Genomic DNA, 23,576 nt, shown 5'->3' with positions numbered 1-23,576 from the left:
AACACCATGCTATTTACAATTAAATTAAAATATGTGTAGAGTAAACTACTACATAATTTATGTCATATCCAGTTAGTATAATTAGAGTGTTTTTTTTTACTTAAGTACATCTTTATATGTAATTTCTTAATTTTGTTGTCTTTGAAATATTGTGGTGTTAAAGTGTACTGCTGAAAGTAATGGCAAGCATTTAAAATATACTTTCATATATTTCCATTAAAATGGGTGTGTCATGTTTTTAAATATATATGTAATAACACATTTGTTATGATGAAGCAATTTATTAGACATAATATTAAGTTTAAATGTAATAACAATTCAAACTATAATCAAGTACTTGTGCTTTATGTTAGTAAACACATCAAAATAACTACTTTTAAGCATGACAAAATATTTAAAGTAAAACTTTTGCACTTTTTAAAATGTTTACTTAAAAGGATGCTCTTAATGTACATTTAAGTGACCTTTTATTTCATTAATATTATATTACCTGCAACTACAGTTATAAATATATTTTTTTTTCTTTTCTTTTTTGTGTGTGTGTGTGTAAATATACTTTCAAGAACACTACAAGGGCAAATTTATAAAAAAAAATAAAATAAGTTCACTTCTCTTTACAAGGGCATGTATCTCTAGTGCTGCTGCCAATAACATAAAAGGAAGACTTTTATCAAATTCTTAAAAATCAAGTATATTTTCAACTTTTTTCATTTTACATTTATGTTGAATATAGAATGAAAACAAATATACTGAGTTGTATTGGCTCTCTATAATTACCTCTTTAATTATGTGAATATATTTATATATATTTTCCTAAATGAAAAGTTTTTCTCTATGACAATTGAATTAACATCACTTGAGAAAGAGTGTTAGAAAAGAGTGACGAGAGAGAGAGAGTGACGAGAGAGAGAAAGAGAGAGAAAGAGAGTGAGAGAGAGAGAGTGACGAGGGAGAGAGAGAGAGCAATGGAGAAATGAAGTGTTGCTCAAGCCAAAACTTCTGGCGAGAAAAAACGTGAAGTGAGATGCTCATGTGGTGCAACTGTGGTTTTGCATCACCAAATAAACCTCATCATTTCTACTCACTGTAAACTATATTTGTCATTTTGCATAACAGCTAGTCTGAATGTGTGGCATCTTCTGTTAAACGATGGTCATATGATTAACTCAACATCCAGTGACACCATGATGCATGTCTTAAACTTCATGTCTTCACAGCAAATGAAATTGCTGAGTGTCATTAGAACGGATATTCCCTCACAAAAGGAGAGACATGAAAAAAATATTTTGTAGTATTCGGATATCCCAGGTTAGACAGACTGAAAGAAAGTAAATTCAATAAACACTGGGAATGTACGAGAACAATCCAGAGGATTTTCTTTTGAAACGGTTGTTTTCTATTGTTCAATGTATTTTAGTTGTTGCTCAAAACAAACAGTGAGCCATGTGCCAACACTGAATTACACTTACCATGTTTGCCTGCCATTTTCTGACTTGCAGGTCAGAAATGTTTTGGAGAACTGTAAATAAATGAATAAATAAACATTTATTTACATTATTATTGAACCATTTCTGATTTCCACAAGCAGCCTGAAATGCAGAAAATGATAAAAGAAGTAAATTTTTCTCAGCAATATATCAACCACAACAAGAAAACCACAGACAGGTGACATGAATAACATACTGTTACAATCACACCTCTCAAGGAGTGGGATGAATTAGACGGTAAATGAATAATCAGTTCTTGAATTGCATGTGTTGGAAGCAGGAAAAATGGGCATGCAAGAAGACCTGATTGACTAGGACAAGGACTGAACAGTGATGCCCTTATGACTGGGTCAGAGGATCTACAAAACAGCAAGTCTTCCCGTTCCTGGAATGCAGTGATTACTACCTACAACAAGTAGTGCAAAGAAGACAACCAGTAAACTGGTGCCAGGGTCATGGGCATTCTGCTGTGTAACCATAGATCATTGCATTCATGTGGATGTTACTCTGACACATACCACCTTCCTACCTAGACCATCCAATCTTCGTGGTAATGGTGTTCCCTGATGACAGTGGCCTCTCAGCAGAATAATGCACCCTGTCACACTGCCAAAATTGTGCAGGGATGGTAAAAGGAACTTTGACAAAGAGTTCAAGGTGTTGCTTTGCCTACAATATTACCCAGATCTCTATCCAACTGTGCATCTATGGGATGTTCTGGACTAACAAATCCAATCCATGGAGGCCCCAACATAATGAAAGATTTGCTACAGCAAATAAATGTGAAAGAGATATAGAGGTGCAATCCATTATTTCTAGAGCAAGTGAAACATGAATTTTGTGAGTTTTTAATACAGATGTTTCTAATTGACAAATATTGTGGTCTCCTTTAAGAAGGTACTTTTTATGAATGTATGCCCCAGCTGGTCATGGGGCAAAACAAAATGTCATTTTCATGTAGAAAGCAGCTGTTGAGTAAGACAGTGTCAGAGAGAGACAGAGACTTGTGCGTGGGAGGGTCTTCCCCAAAGGGACTGTCAAGTGAGTTTCCATGTTCCACCGGTTGTAATTATGTAATGCAAATACAATTTACACATTAGTTTATGCTTTATTATAATTTTATAATTTTGTCATTTGTTTATACTTTAGTTTAACATTTTCTGCTATGTTTTTTTTTTCTGCAATGGATTTGAAAACACTCCCTGATGTCAGATATACAACACTAGTTTAAGAGTATATCATTTGTTTTAAATATACTTAAATATAAATATTGAATATTTTTTAACTGATGCTTTGAAATGAGTTTTGCATATCACTAACTTATTTATATTCTATCAGAAGCATCTATACATCCTAATTTAGGATAGCTCGTTTGTCTCTTCACAATTTTTGTCAGGGTCTCTAAATGTGTTTATTATTTTGTTTAGTCAGTTTAGTTGGAATTTCGTTCCAGTTCCAGTGAAATCAGTGAAAGCGCCAGCTCTCTGGGGGACAGCAGAAGTTGGAATCTCTGGAAAAAAAAGAAAGAAAGAAAGAAAGAAAAAGACAGACCTATATCCAATACATGAAAACATGAAAGTAAAGCACAATTTTCAAGACTACACTGTACTTCTTGAAACTGTGTAACGAGCTATAGGCGTAGGTACTGAAAAGAAGAACTAAAAAACTGGCATTTTCCAAAAAAAAAACGAAACCGAAACGATTAGAGCTAATATAAGATGTAATCTGCAGTGCATCATCATCTCAAATCACTGCTGGCGACTGAGCAATCAAGAGCTGATTTTCCAACAGAGGTAAGAGACGATATATCATCACATTATATCCTGATAGTTATTAGAAATAGTTTTACTGAGGATGATCTCTGACGTGCAATTTGATTAATAAACACGTTGGCGAATAAAACTGTGAACACGGTGTTTTATTATACATCATTGCATCTGCATAGTAGCCTATTGAAGGTACCACTACTTTGAATGATCGGAAAGCTTCTCTCTCTATTCTCCCAGATGTTTTCGCGGTGTCTGACTCCTCTTTGCATCCTCACAATCATCTGTATGGTGTCTACAGTCGCCTCCTCCCCTCTTGGCCACAGGGGAGCACTGTCTTTCACCAATTCACTGCGCCTCACTCGGACTATTCGCGCACGCGTCCAACAAGTGCTGTCTCGCTACGTAAGAGAACTCGATACTGTTTCCGTAGAAGCCGAAACATATTAACGACAATGTGATTTGTTCTGTAACATTACACTATTATCCAGTTTGTATCTAAACGTTGATACAATGCGGATTTGTTTTATTTTCTCACAGAAACAGCAGCTGTTTGGCGACGAGCTCTTTGAGTACAGAGAGCTGATGTTGAGCACACTTCCCGCGGTTACTGTGAGCTATCAGACCTGGCTACACATGCAGGTGCGCATCCTATCTTTAGCACGCATTCAGTTTTACTTTTATATATTTTACTGCGTGAGAATATATTGGTTTCCATTCTGATAGAATATTCTAATGTCGTTTGTAATGGTCAGGACAATGAGCGTTTGCGTTTGGCCTCTCACAACCTCCAAACCTTCTGGACTCACCTGGAAGCTCAACGCCAGCAGCTGGAGAGAGAGAGGGATGCCACGAAAGACAGGAGAGAGCAGAGAAGAGACAAACGAGGGAAGCCTCAGCTCAATCTGTGCCAAAGTTTCGTCAGTCTGCAAATAGATCTGCGGGACTTGATGAAACAAGTCAACTCTCAGGTACAAGTGCACACTTGTTTGATCGCCTACGTAATAACTTCCCACCCAACTGTAGGTAATTTGGTGAAACGATGACACAATTCCCACGAGCAACACATCATGACCCCTTTACGTTGCAAAACAGGGGGGCTCTTTCCAGAATATCTACTAAAAAAACCCAAGGGGATTTTTTTAGGGTATATAGAAACTATTTGTGATATATTTAAATCTAAGAATAACAACAGTAAAGAATTTGTAATGTAGCCTAGTGTTTAGTCATGTTTTCTGGTCTGTCTTGTGATCTCTGTGTGATCTTTTTCTAACTGATTGGATATATAAAATCCACTTCTTTATTCTATTTTTTTTTTTTTTTTGAGACTTCTAAATAAAAATATTTAGTTAGAATATTACTAATATTATAATCATTTTATTATTACAATATTTCTATAATTATGTGATATTCTAAAGCCAGGGTTTCAGCCACATGTCAAATATGAATTCTATAAATATATATAAACTCTAATGAGTAGAGTTATTATGTGTGTTACGAAGAAAATCTTGCTTTTTGGAACAAAAACAACATGAGTAATTATGCTGACTCGTGCAGATTACTAATGCTTTCTCTCTGTCTATTTGCAGTTAAACAGTCTGAGTATCACTGCATCCACAAAGTCCCCACCTCTCCATACCCTACACTCAACTTCATCTTCCAGTCCGATTCCCAGCATGCATCACTCCACAGAGAGCACCACTGTACTCCAGACCCCATCTCAGATGAATAATCCTCGCAGTTCCACACAATCCTCTGTCAGCCTGCTACAACCCACCCAGGCATCAGCAGCCTCTGTTTTCACGGGAGGCAAGCTATCTGTGGATACTCAGCGGACAACAACAGCAGAGACGTCCCGTTGGATCCAGCATCTGAGAGGGTATGTGATACTGAGAGATCTGGAACGGTACTTGAGCAGATTGGCACGAGATTATGCTGTGCTCCAAGCTAAACACTGACAAACATGTATGAGCAAATCAACAAAGCCGAGAAAACAAAAGAAAAAAAAGTGTCACACAGGAAGTATAAAACAAAACCAAGGAAATACATAATTGAATACACTAACATTCATATCCTTAAACATTTTCATGTCACAGTTTCTGTTTACCCTGATCAGTAATTATTTTATTTATGAAAATAATTACTAGTTTATTTACTGTTTGTTTACAACTAACTGAACAGATATTTTCCCTAATGTGAGAAGATTTATATTTTTTTTAAACTGCATTTATGTATTTAATATTTAAGTATTTGGAGCATTTTCCATGTATGGAGGACCACTTCAGCAGGCAGCTATTGTAGGTTATGAGATTGCCAAGCAGTGTTATTTGACCATTAAGTATTTTTAGTTGATAAAATAATCACTTGAATGTATATGGCTCCGATTGAAAGCTAAGCACTTAACAAACAGCAAATTCTTTTGTTTATATTGGACAATTTAACTGAAACAAAAAAAGGGGTAGTCAGCCATTCTGGAAGATCGAAATTCCCCAAACACCCCACTTCCCTCCTCCACTGCTAATCAGCAAATCAGAGGTCAGAATGAGATTCATTTTACATCCCCTTTTTGTTGTCATTCCCCTGTACTTTCCACTTTGCCTTATTTATTAAATTATTTATTTTATTTATGTGAAATATGTGCCAAATTTTTGTATTACAATATTTATTGTTCATAAATAAGTGCATACTGTATGTATTCTGTATATGTACTGAATAAAATGACTAAGAATCACTTGTAGTGCATGTGTATTAATGTGACATTTTTTTTATTTTTATACATACAACAGACAGTAAGTGAATTCATACTGAACACTTGATGAAGACGTTGTGATTGATATCCATTTCAAAACACTTGAAAAAGATTTTTTTTTTGGCATCTGTCTGAAGTCTTAGAGATTTAATAACCAAACCAAAAATAACACATTAAACATGATGCATTTAATCTTTTTTATTTATTTATTATTATTCAACAATAATTGAGTTATAAAATATTGCACTGATAAGTACTGGTGTTATTTGTAAAGCACGGTGAACTCAGAATGCTCTGTATTATATCTGCATAGTAATGCTTGAATGATTGAAATAATTGAAAAAACAAAGATTCATTAAATTGGTCAGATGAGAGAAAATACAAAATGAACTAATTTAATAAAAAATCTTCATTAAAGCATAATCTAAATTCAGTATTCAGTAATATACACTTGTTAAGGTGCTTTTGGAGTGAGACTGAAATGAATCATAAAAGGGTAGTCTGGCTCTGTGTAGTGATTGGCTAAAGCAGTCCTGTCAAATGATGTGGCCTCTGCTGGTGAGCTGTCATTGGCTGTTCATGAGATTCTTGGGGTGGTCTGGAAAAGAGGGTTATCATGTTTACTTGCAAACAACATTAGCAAACTAATCCATTTTATTTGACCCCTCTGGACTCTCCTCTTTAAATCCCATTACCTACTTCTTTTTATCAGGCAAACTCTTATAAACTTTGGTGTTTTTTTTCCTTCTAACCAAAGCCACTGCATTCTTCAGCCCTGTATTTCTTTCTCGGTAAATGTGTGATTCTTACCACAGACAAGTGTCCATTCTTGGTCTTGACAGCTCGCAGGTCCGTTCCACTGGTGAAATCTATCACTCCCTCCTTTCCCCTCGCTATGGCAAACCTGATACTGGAGAGTAAATCATAATCAGATTAAAAACTGTAAACATGCATATACTGTACATATACTTGATGTGAACTAAACTGAAGTTAAATACAATAACAATGACAACACAAAGACAAAAAATATACACACTTCTGGTCAAAAGTTTGTGGCTGGTATGATTTTTTCAATGTTTTTACACCTCTTATAGGCTCACCAAGACTGCATTTATTTGTTCAAAGACGCAATAATGTAACTTTGATCCTATGATGGCAAAGCCACCGTGTCACATGATCCTCCAGAAATCATTCCAAAAACATTTTTTATTATTATTATCAATGCTAAGAACAGTTGTGCTACTTAATATTTTTGTGGAAACCGTGATTTCATTTTTAGGATTCTATGATTAATAGAAAATAAAAAGTATTTCTTTGATATAAAATAATTTGTAACATTATAAATTCTTTACTGTCATTTCTCATCAACTTAATGTATCCTTTATTTAAAAAAAAGACAATCTTACTAAGCAAAACGTTTTGAATGGTAGTGTATAAAAAATGATCACAAGACTTGGTGACGTAGACAAAATTTTGCACAAAATTTCGCAAAAAAATCCACAACGTATGCAACTTTAAACACATCAAGCTTGTCAGAGAAATGAAGTAAGATGTATGCAGGGACGGTGCTAGAGAACATCACCACCACTCCCAAACACTATTACAGGTCTGGATTTGCACACACACACACACCTGTCCTGGCTGATGTTGACATTGTGTATCTTGTCTGCCATGATGGCCAGCTTGGTGACAGCCTCGATCACATGATCGCATTGCAGCACCAGGTCACCCTAAAGGTCAGAAGGTCAAATAACAGAGGTCCAACTACACAACTAAGACAATCACAAAGCATAAGAGGGCGTCTCTCACCTTCTGCTTACTGTCAGTGGTGGGGAAATGCAAAACAAAGAATCCATCGCTGAGGGAACTAACAGAGATCCCTATAAAAAAGAAACAAACCAAGATTGTATAGAACTGTGTGAAGTGTTACCCAGAAAGAGATTAATGGATTTAATTTATGGGTTGAGTACTAGGGAAGAGTATGATTACCCAAGAATTAGATACGGTGAAAAACAAGAGTATGAAACTTCAAAAAGCTTGGTTTTCAATTCATAGAGTACTGTTAGGCAACAATGGAGAGTGCTGTATTACAGTAACATTACCCAGCAATGTGCCGTAGTCGATACGTTGTTTGATTTTTGCTTCCTGGACCAGCACAGCAGATGAAGCGGTCAATAGCATCTGACGCATACGTGCTCCAAACCCATGCCGATCGTACTTGATGACCGCTACACCATACTGAAAAATAAAAGAACAAATATTAAGATTCTAAACCCCTCTAACATTAACAGTATTAAGTATTAGATTCATTTTATTTCTATTGTTAATTCTATTGGTTCCCTGGCTTCATCTGATAAATACTGGCCACTGCTTTGTGGTAAGGTGGTTTTGCAGGAGCAATTTATACTTTTTTTTTCATCCATATTGAATAATGTTTTTTTCTGGAGACTTTGTGCGCCCTCTACAGTAGAAACAACAGGATGAAGCCTCAGGTGTTGAGATTCAGCTTGTTCTGCTGGAAGCATGTGATCATTTTTTCATCCAGAGCTCAAATTGTTGCAAATTTATATTGTAGACTACATCAGTTTATTTCAAATACTGTAACATTCAAAATGAATAAACTTCAACTTAATGAACACTACACTGGAACCTTGAAACCAAACAAAGAATTCCCAGTGGGCCCTGCATAGTGCATTTCTATGGAATACATTCAGCATTATTTTCATACAAATTTATAAAAACACATTCACCTTCACCTTGTTGTCATTCCCAAGAGTTTGCAGCACTTTCAGATTGATCTCTTCAGCCTCTGTGGTAATACAAATCAGTCAGGTAGATTCTGTGTTTGTTTGTGTATGTACAGTATGTGTGTTTTTCAGCAGAGACATGAGTGTGTTTCATGTTTTATGTGTTTGTGAGAATATTACCTAGCCTGGAGTCTACGAAGAGTTTGGGAACACTTCCAGGGTAGCAGTCCTTCTGACCCCCAAAGATAGCACTGGCTACAACCTTCTGTTCCAACTGCAGACAGTGTGAAAGAGTTCAGTTTCTCCATGTATGTGTGTGTATGTGCACGTCTGCTCTTGTATGGATGCAGTACCTGCTTCTTCCACTCTGGCTGGAGTCTCCTGCAGTAGTCACTGACCAGGTTGCGAATGCACATTCTGTGAAGGTGCTCAGATGCCTGCAGGGGAAGTTGTACAAAAGTCAATCAGTATCCAGGAGCTTTTTGGGGGTGAATTTAAAAATGTTTTTGAAAGAAGTCTTTTATACAATCTTTTTTATATATTCAAAATGTGATTATGTGATTATGAAAATGTGATTTATTAAGTTTTGATAAATTTCCTGCCGTAAATATATCAAAACTTAATTTTTTATTAGCAATACGCATTTGCTAAAATCTTCATTTGGACAACTTTAAAGGCAATTTTCTCATTATTTTTTTTTTTTTGCACCTTCAGATTCCAGATGTTCAAATAGTTATATCTCAGCCAAATATCGTCCGATGTATAAATTCATTTTCAAAATTAATTTCATAAAATTGACACTTAGGACTGGTTTTGTGGTCACGGGTCACATATATTTAATCTGTGCATGCTGAATAGTAAAAGTATTTGTTTCGAACATTAATGTAACCACAATTACATCCTCAAAACACTGATTTGTTCAATCGCCAGTTTATCTGACCAAACAAAGCTCAGTGGTTCAATTTAGTATCATACCTTATCATACCTTTATCATATATTATTATCATACCTCAGTGAGTGAGGGCGGTGGTCTTGGCCAGCTCTTGTCAAGCACACTGTTTGGCAGATTTCGTTTCACCTTCATCAAGAAGGAGAATCTCACATGTTCCAGGAAGTACTCACTGTCAGGGCAACGAGGCTCATTGCGCAGGATGAAGCCTTTGATGAACCTGTGGTATTAAGGAAGGAAGAAATCAATGACACTATCAATGTAGCTCATTCACCTACATGATAACAAAACTCTCATACTTGCGTATAGTGTCAGCTGCTTGTCTACGATGCATGGCTTTCCTTCGCCCTTTGACTCCTCTCCACCATGACTGGATTACAATTACTGCAAGATGAAAGAGACAAACAGACTGGCTGTTGCCTTCCTTTGCTCTGCCTGTCTGTCTGTGTTTAGGCTATTTGTCAAGGTTACCTGCAGGTCGGATCCGGTGGTACCTGGCACGCTCCCTGTAGCCCCGCCAAGATGTCTGCAGAGTGACAGCTTAAAAACAATCCAATACTATACATTTATTCATTATATCATAAAAACACTTGGCAAAGGATATTATTTCAGCAAAATCTAATTATCTCAACTATACAAGTATTACAGTGAAGGAACAATTTCATCATCACAGTCTTACCGATGGTTTGTTTCTTGGCCTCGAGTGCATCCTCAGTCACAAACAGAGTCCTTGGGAAGCGGATAAAGATTTTGGACCTAAACAGAAAGTAAACGAAGATTCATTTTTGAAATTCAAGCACTATATCCCAGCTCTTCCACTGTTGTCCTACAGCCAGAAAAAGAGGATCTCCTGACCCCTTTAGATTTTTGTCACCATTTTCAGGGACAAAATAACAGATGCATTAAATTGTTCAAAAATGAGGCATTGTGATGATATAAAATATTTATATTTCAAATGAATGCTGATCTTTTGAATTTTCTATTCATCAAGGAATAATTAAACATTTTATCACTCTTTCCACAAAAAATATTAAGCAGCACAAATGTTTTCAACATTGATAATTAGAGGTGCTCCGATCACGATCGGCCGATCGTTAATGCGCATCTCGTCAGTAAAGCCGGTTTTCTAATCAGCGGTTAATTCCATCGGGTGCGTGATTTCACATAGAGCAGCTGTTACTACACATAGCCGTTGTTAATAGAGAAGATGCGCAAATCACGTTAATTTTCAGCGTTTATTGGCCCATCTTCTCAGTTAACAACGGCTCTGTGTAGTAACAGCTGCTCTATGTGAAATCACGCACCTGATGGAATTAACCGCTGATTAGAAAACCGGCTTTACTGACGAGATGCGCATTAACGATCGGCCGATCGTGATCGGAGCACCCCTATTGATAATAATAAGACATTTTTCTTGATCATAAGTCAGCATATAAAATTATTTCTGAAGGAATATGTAATGGCTGCTGAAAATTCAGCTTTACCACCACAAGTTTACAATATATTAAAATAGAAAATAGTTATTTTGAATGGTCATACTATTTTAAAATATTACTGTTTTTTATTATTAAATAAGTTCATCATTTGTGAGTATAAGAGACCTCCCTGAAGAACATAACAAATATTTTCTAATAATCAAATAATAACTACTAGTCTTTTTACCCTCACCTGCCCAGTTTGTATTCTTCGGGTTTGTAGTTGAGGTGTTTGACCAGAGTGGCGACCCCCTCTGGGAGCGTCCCACGCCAGTTTGGCCAGGTGTCTGGACACAGAGACTTATACCTGTGCAAGAAACAAAACAGAGTCAAGAAACAAGGCTCTCTGTTAACAGAAACACTGACTGCATGAAAACCAGTGTGTTTGAGAGACTGACCTCTCTAAGAACACCTCAAAGTTTCGTCTGTATGCAAATCCAGCTCTCCTTACTCTCAGATTCTCCATCAAGCCCAAATACTTCACTTGATGCCTGACCAAAACTTCATCAAATCCACCTGAAGAAGCAGAGGAAGAGGAAGGAGGGAGAACAGCGCCTACAATGTCAGTTACATCAAAACAGGGAAATACAAGCACATTCGTTGGTGTGTGCAATTTATTGGTCTTTCAATACAACACACATATGCTTTTACCAGGCTGTTTAGCATCATTGGGTTTTATGCAGCGGACATACGATGGTTCCTTTGAGATCAGAATCTCCATCAGTTTAGCTAAACTGAGCTTGAACTGTGTGGCAGCCTGAGCAGAGACAACAAGACTTCATTTCTTTTTATGTTTACTGTATGTACAGTATGTGTTTGTGTGTGTTAGTGTGTGTTTGTCTTAACCTAACCGTCTCTGGTCTTCTCTGGTCCATCAATTCATCTGCATGGAAACACTGACTGACAATCTGATTCCCCGCCTGACACAGCACCTGCAATGAGACACAGTGGGTTTAGAAACCTATATTTTTTCAGCCATCCCTCACACTGTAAACACACCATACCTCCTTCAGGTGTCTGTACAGCAGGTCATTATTTTTCTCCAGAAACCCTGAAAATAGAGGGATAAAACCTTCAATCACAGCACCAAATCAATTATCTATGGGTGGACAGATGGATGAATGGATGTTCTCTCCTCACCAGTGACATTGTAGTTAACCTCTCCAGCATAATGTACAAGTCTAAATTCCTCTCGTCCAATCGCCCTGCGGATCTTCCCATTAACCATTTTATGACTGGAATATAAAACGGACAAATCAGATACCAGACAGCATCCCAGTAATATCTTAAACATCAGTCATGCTGCCAGTGGTCCTACGTGACAAAATGGCCATGACCACCCAGTGTGTCCTCCAACTTCTCCAGGAAGCTGATGTCACTGGCATCTCCTCGTCTTGAGCACTCCTCATCCTGATTACAGGCGAACACTAGATTAGTTCATTTCAGTTTGGATGAACATAAATCCTCATTATTCGAAGGAAAACACACAGACAGACCAGAACGGCAATGATGCCTTTATGTTTCTCCTCCACCAGGTCACAGATGATTTCGTTGTTGAAATAGTCCACTCTCTCCCACTGGTCAAAACACAAGCAATGCACAAAAACACACAAAAATGAAAGAAAGAAATGTGAGCAGTCATGACAGTTAAATACTATCAGCGTGATATAACAGATAGGTGTACTACGAACATACTGAAACATTTGTGCTGCTTAATTTTTATTTATTTATTTTTTTGTAGAAATGTATTTACTGTCACTTTTGATTAGATTAATGTATCTTTTTTTTTATATACAAAATAAGTCTAAAACAAGCACATGAGTCTAAACAGGGTTTTTCTGTCCATAATAGAGGGCTCTCCTCAGCACTTAATTTAAGGGAGGGTCCACCCATTGATGACAACATTTTAATTTTTGGGTGGAGCTATACCTTTAAATAATAAAAGTTTGTTATTAATGAAAACACTTAAGAAATACAATTTAAACGTAGGTGAACTCATAGAGTGATTTTTGTCTTGTTTTTCTCCCCCACACTCACCACGACCCCCTCTGCCTCATACTCCTCCTGTTCACTCTTCAGCGTGAGCTCAGTAAACAGCTGCTGCAGCTTTTCATTACAGTAATTAATGCAGAACTGCTCGAAACTACACAGAAAAAAGAAAGAGATTAGTCCATACTTCCATTCTCATATCTTAACGTAATTTTATTTTCATATTTTCTTTAATGTGATGTTTTTAATGACGCAAATAAACCATTTCTATTTTTACTATTTCCTCAGCTAGAGAGAGCGAGTCAAACGCACCTGTTGTGTTGAAAGACCTCAAATCCATATATGTCCAGCAAACCAATAATAGAAGCACATTTACTGGAGTAGTAGACCTCATCATGTAAAAACACAAAAATATAATCACCTTTATAATAACTTTACTAGAGGGCACATCATTCAGAACCAAAAAAAGCACACTAAGCTCCATGTGTGAAGACATTCAGACAAATAAATCACTTAGTAAGTAAAGCAGGGGCACAGACCTCATTGACAGAAAGTAGAAACACACCTTAAAGGCCAATGATAGGTTTAACTTCTGGACAAGCCAGGTAAAGGCACGACCATATAAGGCTTTGGCCAAAGAGTCCCGAGCAGAAAGAGCCTGTTCTAAACTTAAGGGACTGATCATCTGAAATCAAACACACACACAAACACAACTGTTTGTTCATCTTAAGATTAAGTGTGTTGCAAGACAGAACAGAAAAAGAGATATTGTGATATTACCTCCTCTCCTTTGGCAACAATTTTCTTGTGAGTAAGAGCTTCTTTCAGGACTGACCCGTTCACACCCAGCAGCTGTTGATAGAAAAAAACAATTGCCACATTAAACAACAGTGGACAATTGCCACATTAAACAACAGTGTGATCATTTACATCTTTTTCAAACAAACACTTTCAACAAAAATACTTTGGCATATTAAAAAATTATGTTGCCTTTGAATTCACACTACTATCTATTTTAGGTTTTCAAACAGATTTCAGACAGATGCTGTCACTGTGGTACATGCCATACAAGATTTCATCATGTCTGTAAGGTCAGGAGCAATTGTAACACTAGTTATTAAGTTAAAATTGCATGACTGAATAGAGAAATTGGATCTTTAAAATGTGCAATGACAATTATTTCATCTAGTTCAAGGTTTAACATGTAATACATTATTTTAATTATAATATAATATTAAAATGCAATCTTTATGTTCATTCTATTAACTGTATAGAAGTTTTACCACAAATAAGTATTTGTAGGTAGATTTCCGTGTGTGCAGGAGTCTGTGAGTTATAATGGGAAAAAAATGTTTCAGTTGGCCAGATCTCGCCTGTTTAACCTTAAATCTTTATCTGGAATGGAGATGACAGTGACTTTGGAACGTATACGTCTTAAAACAGAGAACAGCCTCAGGACACTCTGCTCTTCAATAGTAGTGACAATATCGACAATAGTGACAATAATGAGACAGGCGTCTAATTCCTCGGAAACCGGTAGAAAGTTCAGACTCATACTAACTTATCACTTGAGTCAGGACATCAACTCACTTAAGGCCCTTCAAATGAAATCGAAGGACTGATATGATGTGTTTTCGAACTAAATCAGGCCAAAATGAAGTTCATTTTGAGTTTGTTTTGGCAGCTGGAAACTCACCAAAACAAACTTTTTAGTGGAGTTTGTTTTGGCTCATAAACACCTTTGAGCTACCATTGGTCTGTGGCAATTATGCAGTCGCTGGCTGTGTTCTGGATCTCCGCCTTCTCTTACATGCATTTTTTTATATCCGGTTAGTTTCTCTTTCCACGGAGGTCAGACAGGAGAACACATCTGTGACTCTTGCGGGCTGTGCATGGTCCAATCTTGAATGTTTCAGCATCACTTTGTTGCATGGCCCCACAAGTTAGTACTCGGAGTGTCACGGCCAGTCTCTTTGTAGTCGAAATCGGTGTCCTGTGCGGTTTTGCATGTTTCACATATGGCGATACCCTTTGTTCTCGTTGTTTTTCTTTGCCACTGAATATATCAATGCTACTGCCAGATGTTTAGGAAACTGTTCTTCTCTCACAGCTGCCATTGTTCTTGTGCTTAGGGGTACACACGTGACACATGTTTACAACCCCGCCTCCAGTAGCGCAGGGGTGCCGAAATGTTAGCCTTTTCAAACTACTTCTTGCCCTCAAATGAAGAACGAAAAAGAACTTAGTTTGGAGAATATCGGGGCGTTTAGAGCATGAGTGCTCAGCTCACCTGGGACAGATAATGCACCTGGGGTCCAGCGGTGATGTGAGTCTCTCCCTCCTCATCTTCACCGAACTGTGTGTTACCCAGATGTAAAACACTGGCCACAATCTCCATCAGCTCCTAAAGAGGAGAGGGACTTTGTAAGTGTGTTTCCTGACTGTGACAGAAGACCTTGAATGTCCAAAGGGTTTGTGTGTGTGCACCTGTATCTCCTCCTCATTAAAGCCAATGACAGTAAGAGCATTTCTCACAACCTTCCAACCGTTCTTATCATTGATAGAGCTCACCCGTGGACATTTACCCTGAAAGATAGAGTATATGTTACATACAAACACACACTCAAAGACACCACTAACACTCAAACAATAGCATGGCCTGATAATGGTAGACAAATCTGCTCTCTTTCATGGACACACATAGACACAGTTAACATGAACACCTTAATCAGGTAATAATAATGCTGTGGGTTGGTTTTCTCCAAACCAAGCTTCTTCAAAAGAGGTTCATCTCCACCCTCCAGCAGATGATAGAAGATGTGGAAGTTTCTCTCACCGTGGTTCTGATGGGCTACACGGGATTTCTCTAACAGGTAGTTTAGGATGTGACCTCCAATTGGAGCGCCCTGAACAATACAGAAAAAGAAATCATTGTTTATAATGGTGCACAAAATATTAGGCTCTGTGTATAAACCTATGACAATAATCTCACAATTCCCAAATATTTTCTGAAATATTAAATATAGGAGTCTTTTGCTAATGTGATCAGCTTGAAATGTAGACCAGTAAATTTGAGCTGGATTTAAGCAAAGTGTGTTACATTTACCTTATAGTCAAACTGAATGTCCATGTATTTCCCAAAACGACTCGAATTGTCATTCCGGAGAGTTTTAGCATTCCCAAAAGCCTGTTGTAACAGAGTGAACATGAGATTTAGCAAGCTGTGTACAGAGGACCCTCACAGTGTTTGTGTGTGCTTACCTCCAGCACTGGGCTGGACTGCAACAGTCTCTCTCTGAAGGGGTGTGTGTTGTTGCGGGTGGGACAGATGTGTGTGTAGTACTGAAGTACTTTTTTGCAGGCCTCAGTCTTTCCAGCGCCACTCTCTCCCGAAATCAGAATACACTGATCTCGTCTCTCAGTCCGCAGCGCACGATATGAATTATCGGCCAGAGCAAATCTGAAGTCACACAAACAGATACAGACTCGCTCATGTATAATAAAACAAGTTACAGTAATAGGTTTCAAAGCCATGAACTGTTCTTCATGTGTGCAAACTCTTAATGTGTAAATGTTTTAAAAGCCTATCAAATCCGTTTTCTTTCCTGCATATCACAGATTTCATGATTTTTTTAAATGAGTATGTGGGTGTGTGGGTGTATGTGTGAGTGGAATGTTGTATGCATGGTCCAGTCTCCAGAATCTCCAGGAAAGTGAGTCATACTAAGAGAATTGGTGGAATATTCTCAGGGATTCCCACTTCCATAACACAAATAAACACAAACACACTTAACACTCACATGTGAGGTGAGATCTCATAGAAATGGACTCCCCTGTGGCGCTGCATGTTCTGTTTGGAGTAAATCTCCAACTCTCTGTAAGGATTCACTGACACCAGCACTGAGCCAATATATGTCTGATGAAGACAGACCGATAAAGAAGTGGAAAGACAGAAACATAGGTGGATCAAAGCAGAAAACCACATAGTTAATGTAAAGTACCATTCAAGAGTTTGGGGTCGATGAGATTTTTAAATGTTTTTGAAATAAGTCTCTTTTGCTCACCAAGTCTGCATTTACTTGATCAAAAAATACAATCATATTGTTAAATATTCCAATTTAAAATAAATTTAGATTAATTTAATGCATCCTTGCTGATTAAAAGTATTAATTTCTTTAAAACTATATCTTACTGATAGCAAACTTTTAAATAGCATTGTATATTTCCCATACTTTAGTATGCACCTGTGGTTAAAAGTATTTTATTATAATATAGTGTTTGGGTATGTCTTACATAAATGAGGCCCTCTCTGTACCGGCGGCGCAGGTTTTCAATGAAAGCAGCTTCGCTATTGTAGTTCTCCAAGAGCAGGAAGTCTTGGACGCCGACCCGATCTCTTGCAGAGAGAGTGCTCTCCATCACTAACCTTCCACCCCCCTCTACACCAGCCTCCTATAAAGAGAGACCAAGTGTAGAACACAAAGAGAACACTGATGCAAACACTTACACACAGCAGAGCCACAATACAGGAACTGAGAGTGTGTGAATGTACACTTATAACCAGGCCCACATGGAATCTGCAGCCGCAGAAATTCTGAACCAAAACTCCAGCGACTTACACAGAATTGGAACGCCCACCATTCACAAAGTTCTGCACGTCCCTGCCCCTTGTGTGGTTGTAGATCAAATGTTTTGAGTAATTTGTTAACATTTTCAGAATTCTGCAGATTGCAAAAACTGCAAACATAAAAGTCTGGAGAGTCCCTCTGAAACTGTTTATAAGTAAATAACACAATAATACACAGCAAAAAAAAAAAAAAAATCTGAACAAATCAACAATAAAAGTACAAAAAAACAACAGACATTCATGCAAGTACGAATTAACTAAGGGTGGGTGCCATGGAAATATTTGGCATTGGTTCCTGACACACAAACACAGTTGTCTGTTTTTCAGAGTAAGTGCTGGTCCCTCTGCATGTGAATCCAGTGGAAAATCTGACAAGACTTTGAGTGTTTGAGGAAGTGGGTTTTTGGAGTGGGTTCAGAAAAGAGGGGGGGGGGTGTGCTTGTCTATGTGTGTGTGTGTGTGTGTGTGTGTGTGTGTGTGTGTGTGTGTGTGTGTGTGTGTGTGTGTTAGCGAGAGAGACAGGAAAGTCACCTGTGGAACCTCATGCTAGAACAGTAATCTGCTGGGATTAATACTGTGTGTGTGTGTGTGTGTGTGTGTGTGTGTGTGTGAATGTTCACTTTCCTTGGCTCTGCTCCACTGTTGTTCCACAGATTCTTTTCCAATTAATTAGTGATAAGGGTCTGCTAAACAAAATGCCCCGCTCCCCAGACACCTGCACTTTTAAATCTTTCCTTTTGCAATTCTTAATCCATTGTTTTTTTTGCCATGTGTGTGTGTGTGTGTGTGTGTGTGTGCTCTTGTTTTTGTGACATATCAAGACACAACTCTGTATAATGACATGGGTATGACACCGGTATTACAAGGAGAGGGTGACTTATGAGGACATAACCCATGTCCCCATTTTTCAAAACACTTATAAATCATACAGAATTAGTTTTTTTGAAAGTAAAAATGCACAGTTTCCTGTGAGGGTTAGGGTTGGTGAAGGGCCATAGAATATTCAGTTTGTACAGAATAAAAAACATTATGCCTATGGGAAGTCCCCATTTTTCACAAAACACAAACATGTGTGTGTGTTTTTTGTTCTTATGTACTCTTATACAGTAGGATATAGATATACGCACAACAAAACAAGCTCCAGCAGATAATTATATCTCTCTCTAAAATGAATTCCTTTCCTCATTATGCCCGTTAAAATGATCGTTTTAGCTCAAAGGTTGATTGATATTCGAGCAGTCTGTTCTTTGCTGCTGCCCACGATACCAGGACAGATTAGCATTTACACTATAAATATGATGTGGTCTCATGCATTTTGACTTCCTCCAAATGCAGTTTGAGTGACTGGATCACAAAACGTATTAGACTGCTTTTACATCTGCAATTACTCAAAACAGAAGAAATACCAGGCGTAAAAGAGCTCTCAAGTCATTGAGCTGCTTGTGTGACTCAAATAATAAGTTTCTGTATGAAGATACATTTAACAGAGAATTCTACACTGCATTTCAAAAGAAGTAGCCTGTGGACACTATTCCTACAGCTTAGAATGTGGCTACTGTACTCCATATGGGAGATGTAATACAGCTTTTCTGTATAATCTGGCACTGAGCCGTTTCTCTGGCTTTTGTGTTTATAAGTCTCCAGCTCTTCATAAGGGTTGTTCTCTGCAGCCCATATGAGTGGATAGGAAGGCTGGCCTCATAGGAAAGAGATCTTGTGCAGTGTGGCGCCATAGCTATGCACGCCACGCTATGCATGAAGGAGTGACAAATCAATAACAAAACCTCTGATGTTCGCTCAAAGTATCAGAAAAATGTGTGTCTGCAACCCACAATGCACATATATACGCTGAAAAGACTAAACGGGGCACTGATTTACTAAGAAAAATAACGTCACTGAAAACTGGAATACAGGCGTACATGACACACCCACACAGACAGATGTGAAAACAAGAAGTCTTACCCTGCGGTGGCACTTCATCCTTCTCTCTCTCTTTAAGGGAATCCCTCGCTCGACCGTCACTAATAATCTTCAGGGTGTGTCTGTCAAGTTTGTGTGTGCATCTTATAGCATGAAAGTAGTTCCTCTTGGTTCGGCATGTAACACACACCAAAATCTTCTACCCTGCCATATACTTACACACCTTCATATTCACACATGTTGACCGTCCGTCCTCTATGCTTACATTCTTACACAGCTTTCCTCTCTCGCTTTCTCTCTTTTCTTCTCTCTCTCTCTCTTACTAAACCAAATGCATTTGTTCTGTTCTTCTCTGTTGCTCTAGAAGTCCATGAAGGGAAAACACTGTTGACAGTCTCTCACACCAAAGCCCCACCCACAGATGATTAGTCAAAAGACCACTTTAAAAACTTCTCTCTCTTTCCTGTTATCATACTCAATGCTTTATTTCCAGTCAGTTTCTTTCAGACTCACCCTCCTTTTTCCCTATCTTCTAAAGACCTATTTCTTCATCCTTCTCTTTCCCTTTGCACACAAAAGAACAGCAGGGCTGATTCATCCCTTTACACAGGAAGGAAAGAGAAAAGGGGTTACAGGTTTAGCTTTTGCATAATCAAATAAACAATGAGAGAGTTGGGAAAATAGTCTAACATCATCTGATCGCTGACACTACATGCGAACATGACTTTAGGCTATTAAAATCGCAAAACAAATGTCACATTATTTAACCTCAGAACATTTTGTGTCTTTTCTCCCTTTCGTTCTCTCCCTCTTCAGTCCCTCCCTCTTATTCATACTCATATTCATGCATACTCATGCACATTTGTAACAAATGATCACTGAATAGCTGTCAGATGCATAAATGTCATTTGTCAGCAAAATCCTATTTGTCCCTTTTTTCTTTACTTTCTTTGCCTGTTTTCTCCCTCTGTCTTGAATTTACAAACAGATGAAGCAAAGAAAACTGCAAACACATCAGAGCCTTTTACCAGAGCTAGACTGAACAAGCAGTGCTTCAACATTATAACAGCACGGGGACATTTCACTGTTTGCAGTGCAAGAAGAAGCAGACTTGTGTGACTTGATTTTGTGTATTGAATGTGTATTGGAGAAAAACATTTATTTCATAATGATATTTTCCCCCTATTTTAAATTCTTATTATTCAGTGAAAGGTTAGCTTTTTGTGATTTTTTAAAATAAAAGATCAAAAGATTAACAATGCAGATTAAATGTTCACAGCCTTCACAGCCCATATTTACCAAGGGTGTCCACATTTGTGAGCATGACTGTATATATATAGAAATAAAGAAACAAAGTTTTAATTTAATTATTGAATGTTTTGCTACATTTTCATAGCAAACACAGAGCAGTGATGGACATTGTGACCATAGTAGTAGACAACAAACACACATAAACACACCCCCACACATCTAGCACATAATTAAAGTGGTGATGAACACATGATAAAGACAAACTCATCCTAGCCCCCTTCAGGTTTATGCAATGCCCTTTCAAACTCACACATAAACAAACAATCTGTGTGTGTTCTATTAGATCACTTCAGAGCCACTGTCTGTTTTTTGCTTCAGTAAAGTATGGCATTTCCCTTCTCTACATCAACAATTGTGGCTTTCATTCAAAAGCAAACATGCACACATATGAGAACACACATACAAACATCCTGTACTGAGCACCTGTGTTACTGCTTCATCACATTATCAATCAAAAAATAGACCTCATCAGACTAATACACTTAAAACACACAAATATTTTCTGGCACTCATTAAAGTGAATATTTCGCATTTAACTGAAAGCATCTCTGAGCAGATATTGCATGTTTGTATGTTTGCTGTGCAAATCTGTTCAGAATCATACAGTCTGAAACACGGACTAAACAAAATGACTGTAAAGGTTGGGATCTGTCTTCATATTAAACAGCCGCGAGACCACACAGAAGCAATGCTGTAATGGATTACAAGTACAATGAAGTTGAGCAGAACTTTTCAAGAAAGAAGATATTTTGAAAAATGTTTCAGCTGCTTTCGGTCAAACAATGAAATTCAGGCAGGGTCCACCATTGTATTAGATGGCAGACGAATTAAAAAACAAAAACACAGACTATTTTGAGACCCACTAAAGAAATAAAATTATACCAGTTTGGCACTACATGAGAGGGAGTAAACGATGAAAGAATTTTCATTTTTAGGTAAACTGTCCCTTTAATGTAAACTGTTAAGCTGCTGGGTTCTTTATCAAGCCTCTGTGCAGTTTGGAAAAGCTTCAAACCCACAGACACCTTGATGAATTCCTTCCTCTGTGTCATTTATCAAATCACTATGGCATATCATTCTTGCAAGCAGTACTCCTCTAAAGCAAGAGAACAGTTTTTCATTTCTTTTCTACTTGACCCAGCACGCATGGATGAGTATTAATGCTTGTTTATAGCACTTAGTCATTTTATTAGTCTTGAGATGTAACACATTATTCTAATAAAACTTGTTGCAATTCCGTGCATTTTATGTTTATTTTAATATTTTCATTTGCACTTATGGTTGTTTAGTTTTGTTTAATTTTGAGTAACTTTATGCAGCTTATGTCACCTGTCAGTTGTAATTCTTTTATTATTTTGTATAAATTTGTAATTAGTCGGTTGTTTAATTAATGTTTAATTTCATTTGTGAACATTCATTTACTATATATACCCTTATATTTTTTGTTCATTTGTTTTAGCTCTTATGGTGTGGTATTGTGGGGTTTTGGAGTCAAAGAAGGAAAAATGTAAAAAGCCAGACTCAAACATCAGTGGAAGAGTCAGTCACCTTTATTTCAACTGGGTTACTACAGGCACTGTGTCCGAAGGTTCCCTGCATTAACCGTTTCATGAAGCCTATTTTACCACATGCCACTCTGTCCCAAAGTGAAACTGCTATTTGGTACTTAAGAATGACCACATGGGCCCTGGTAATTTCACTGGCTCTGACTGGAACAGAACAATGCAGAAATACTCTGCTGCAAAAGAGCAAAAGTGATACATCCCATTAAACAGCACTGACTATAAAGAAGAACACTGATAAGAATACTTCCCAGGTATGTTCTAATGCAATATTCAAGTTACATTTCAAAGTACACACATATATTTTACTTCAGTGTTGTGTATGATTTTGATGAAGCTAATAGGATTCTGCTTTTATTATTAGGCAAATAGCTGCCTGCATGTCACCAACATGTCACTGAATTGAATTTACTCAACAAACAATTCCTTGCATCACACTGAGATGTAAAACAGTTGAAATTAGTCCTAGAATGTATATGTATATTTTAATATTTAAATATATGATATTTATACTATATATAAATATATTGTACACTGAAATTCACAGTAGAAGTACACACAGGAACAAAAGCTGTCACTGGGATGGTACCCATTTTTACCCCAATGGGTGCATATCAGTACCTTAAAAGTACTCTTTAGAATTCAGTTTCTAAATGGTACATATTAGCATCTTTTAAAAGGGTAACAACCAAGTTACAGCTTTTGTACCTTTTTTATGAGACTGTACATCAATGCTATAAACAATGTAAATTGTGTGTAAATTAAAAAGTGAATAACTGTATTTATGAAAATACTTTTTATATTCAGTTTATCTAAAAAAAAAGGGGGTTGGGTTATGCTAGGGGTGTTTTTTTTTTTATTATGCACATGTTCGGGGACTTTAAGCTAGACAGAACACTTAAAACAATTAACATTATCACTAGGTCATTTAATTTGTGCACTAAAATATTTTAACAGTGGACATGCACAAGAGACGTGTGTCACTTTCACCACA

The 23,576-nt window shown here is 37.3% G+C and overlaps 2 protein-coding genes across 3 annotated transcripts; one reads left to right on the top strand and one right to left on the bottom strand.

The window, feature by feature from the left end:
* The first annotated feature begins 3,226 nt into the window (after positions 1 to 3,226).
* Positions 3,227 to 5,956, top strand: LOC113077106 (uncharacterized). The gene is made up of 5 exons (XM_026249566.1): positions 3,227 to 3,280; positions 3,494 to 3,658; positions 3,794 to 3,895; positions 4,009 to 4,224; positions 4,843 to 5,956. The coding sequence occupies exons 2-5, from the start codon at positions 3,494 to 3,496 to the stop codon at positions 5,209 to 5,211; spliced, it is 852 nt and encodes a 283-aa protein (XP_026105351.1). The 5' UTR covers positions 3,227 to 3,280; the 3' UTR covers positions 5,212 to 5,956.
* A 39-nt stretch (positions 5,957 to 5,995) lies between these two features.
* On the bottom strand, positions 5,996 to 20,254 carry LOC113076937 (unconventional myosin-Ic-like). 2 transcript variants are annotated; one of them, XM_026249551.1, is made up of 32 exons: positions 19,752 to 20,254; positions 17,456 to 17,614; positions 16,963 to 17,078; positions 16,424 to 16,622; positions 16,269 to 16,349; positions 15,886 to 16,068; positions 15,650 to 15,748; positions 15,453 to 15,566; positions 13,943 to 14,014; positions 13,728 to 13,847; positions 13,475 to 13,557; positions 13,211 to 13,316; positions 12,670 to 12,750; positions 12,492 to 12,583; positions 12,314 to 12,408; positions 12,178 to 12,224; positions 12,025 to 12,105; positions 11,825 to 11,930; positions 11,572 to 11,689; positions 11,367 to 11,480; positions 10,378 to 10,454; positions 10,170 to 10,238; positions 9,998 to 10,082; positions 9,759 to 9,918; positions 9,103 to 9,186; positions 8,930 to 9,023; positions 8,753 to 8,811; positions 8,105 to 8,240; positions 7,812 to 7,882; positions 7,635 to 7,732; positions 6,813 to 6,912; positions 5,996 to 6,600 (listed from the first exon to the last, which is right to left on the bottom strand). In XM_026249551.1, the coding sequence occupies exons 1-32, from the start codon at positions 19,767 to 19,769 to the stop codon at positions 6,580 to 6,582; spliced, it is 3,138 nt and encodes a 1,045-aa protein (XP_026105336.1). In that variant the 5' UTR covers positions 19,770 to 20,254; the 3' UTR covers positions 5,996 to 6,579. The 2 variants fall into 2 exon arrangements, with proteins under 2 accessions (XP_026105336.1, XP_026105337.1); XM_026249552.1 differs by having other exon boundaries at positions 13,475 to 13,551.
* Positions 20,255 to 23,576: the final 3,322 nt, after the last annotated feature.

This window comes from Carassius auratus, chromosome 5, assembly GCF_003368295.1.
Source record: "Carassius auratus strain Wakin chromosome 5, ASM336829v1, whole genome shotgun sequence".
In the NCBI taxonomy this organism is placed as follows: Eukaryota; Metazoa; Chordata; class Actinopteri; order Cypriniformes; family Cyprinidae; genus Carassius; species Carassius auratus.
Note: the sequence above shows the minus strand (reverse complement) of the source record. Positions and strands in the feature narration are given on the sequence as shown.

Excerpts from the sequence above, each read along its gene's own strand:
- LOC113076937 (XM_026249551.1), bottom strand. Across the intron at positions 13,848-13,942 it reads TTGTTGCCAAAGGAGAGGAG|ATGATCAGTCCCTTAAGTTT; the intron begins GTAATATCACAA and ends GTTTGATTTCAG. Across the intron at positions 13,317-13,474 it reads GAGGTCTTTCAACACAACAG|TTTCGAGCAGTTCTGCATTA; the intron begins GTGCGTTTGACT and ends TTTTCTGTGTAG.
- LOC113077106 (XM_026249566.1), top strand. The coding sequence starts at position 3,494 with ATGTTTTCGCGGTGTCTGACTCCTCTTTGCATCCTCACAATCATCTGT. Across the intron at positions 3,659-3,793 it reads AACAAGTGCTGTCTCGCTAC|AAACAGCAGCTGTTTGGCGA; the intron begins GTAAGAGAACTC and ends ATTTTCTCACAG. Across the intron at positions 4,225-4,842 it reads TGAAACAAGTCAACTCTCAG|TTAAACAGTCTGAGTATCAC; the intron begins GTACAAGTGCAC and ends GTCTATTTGCAG.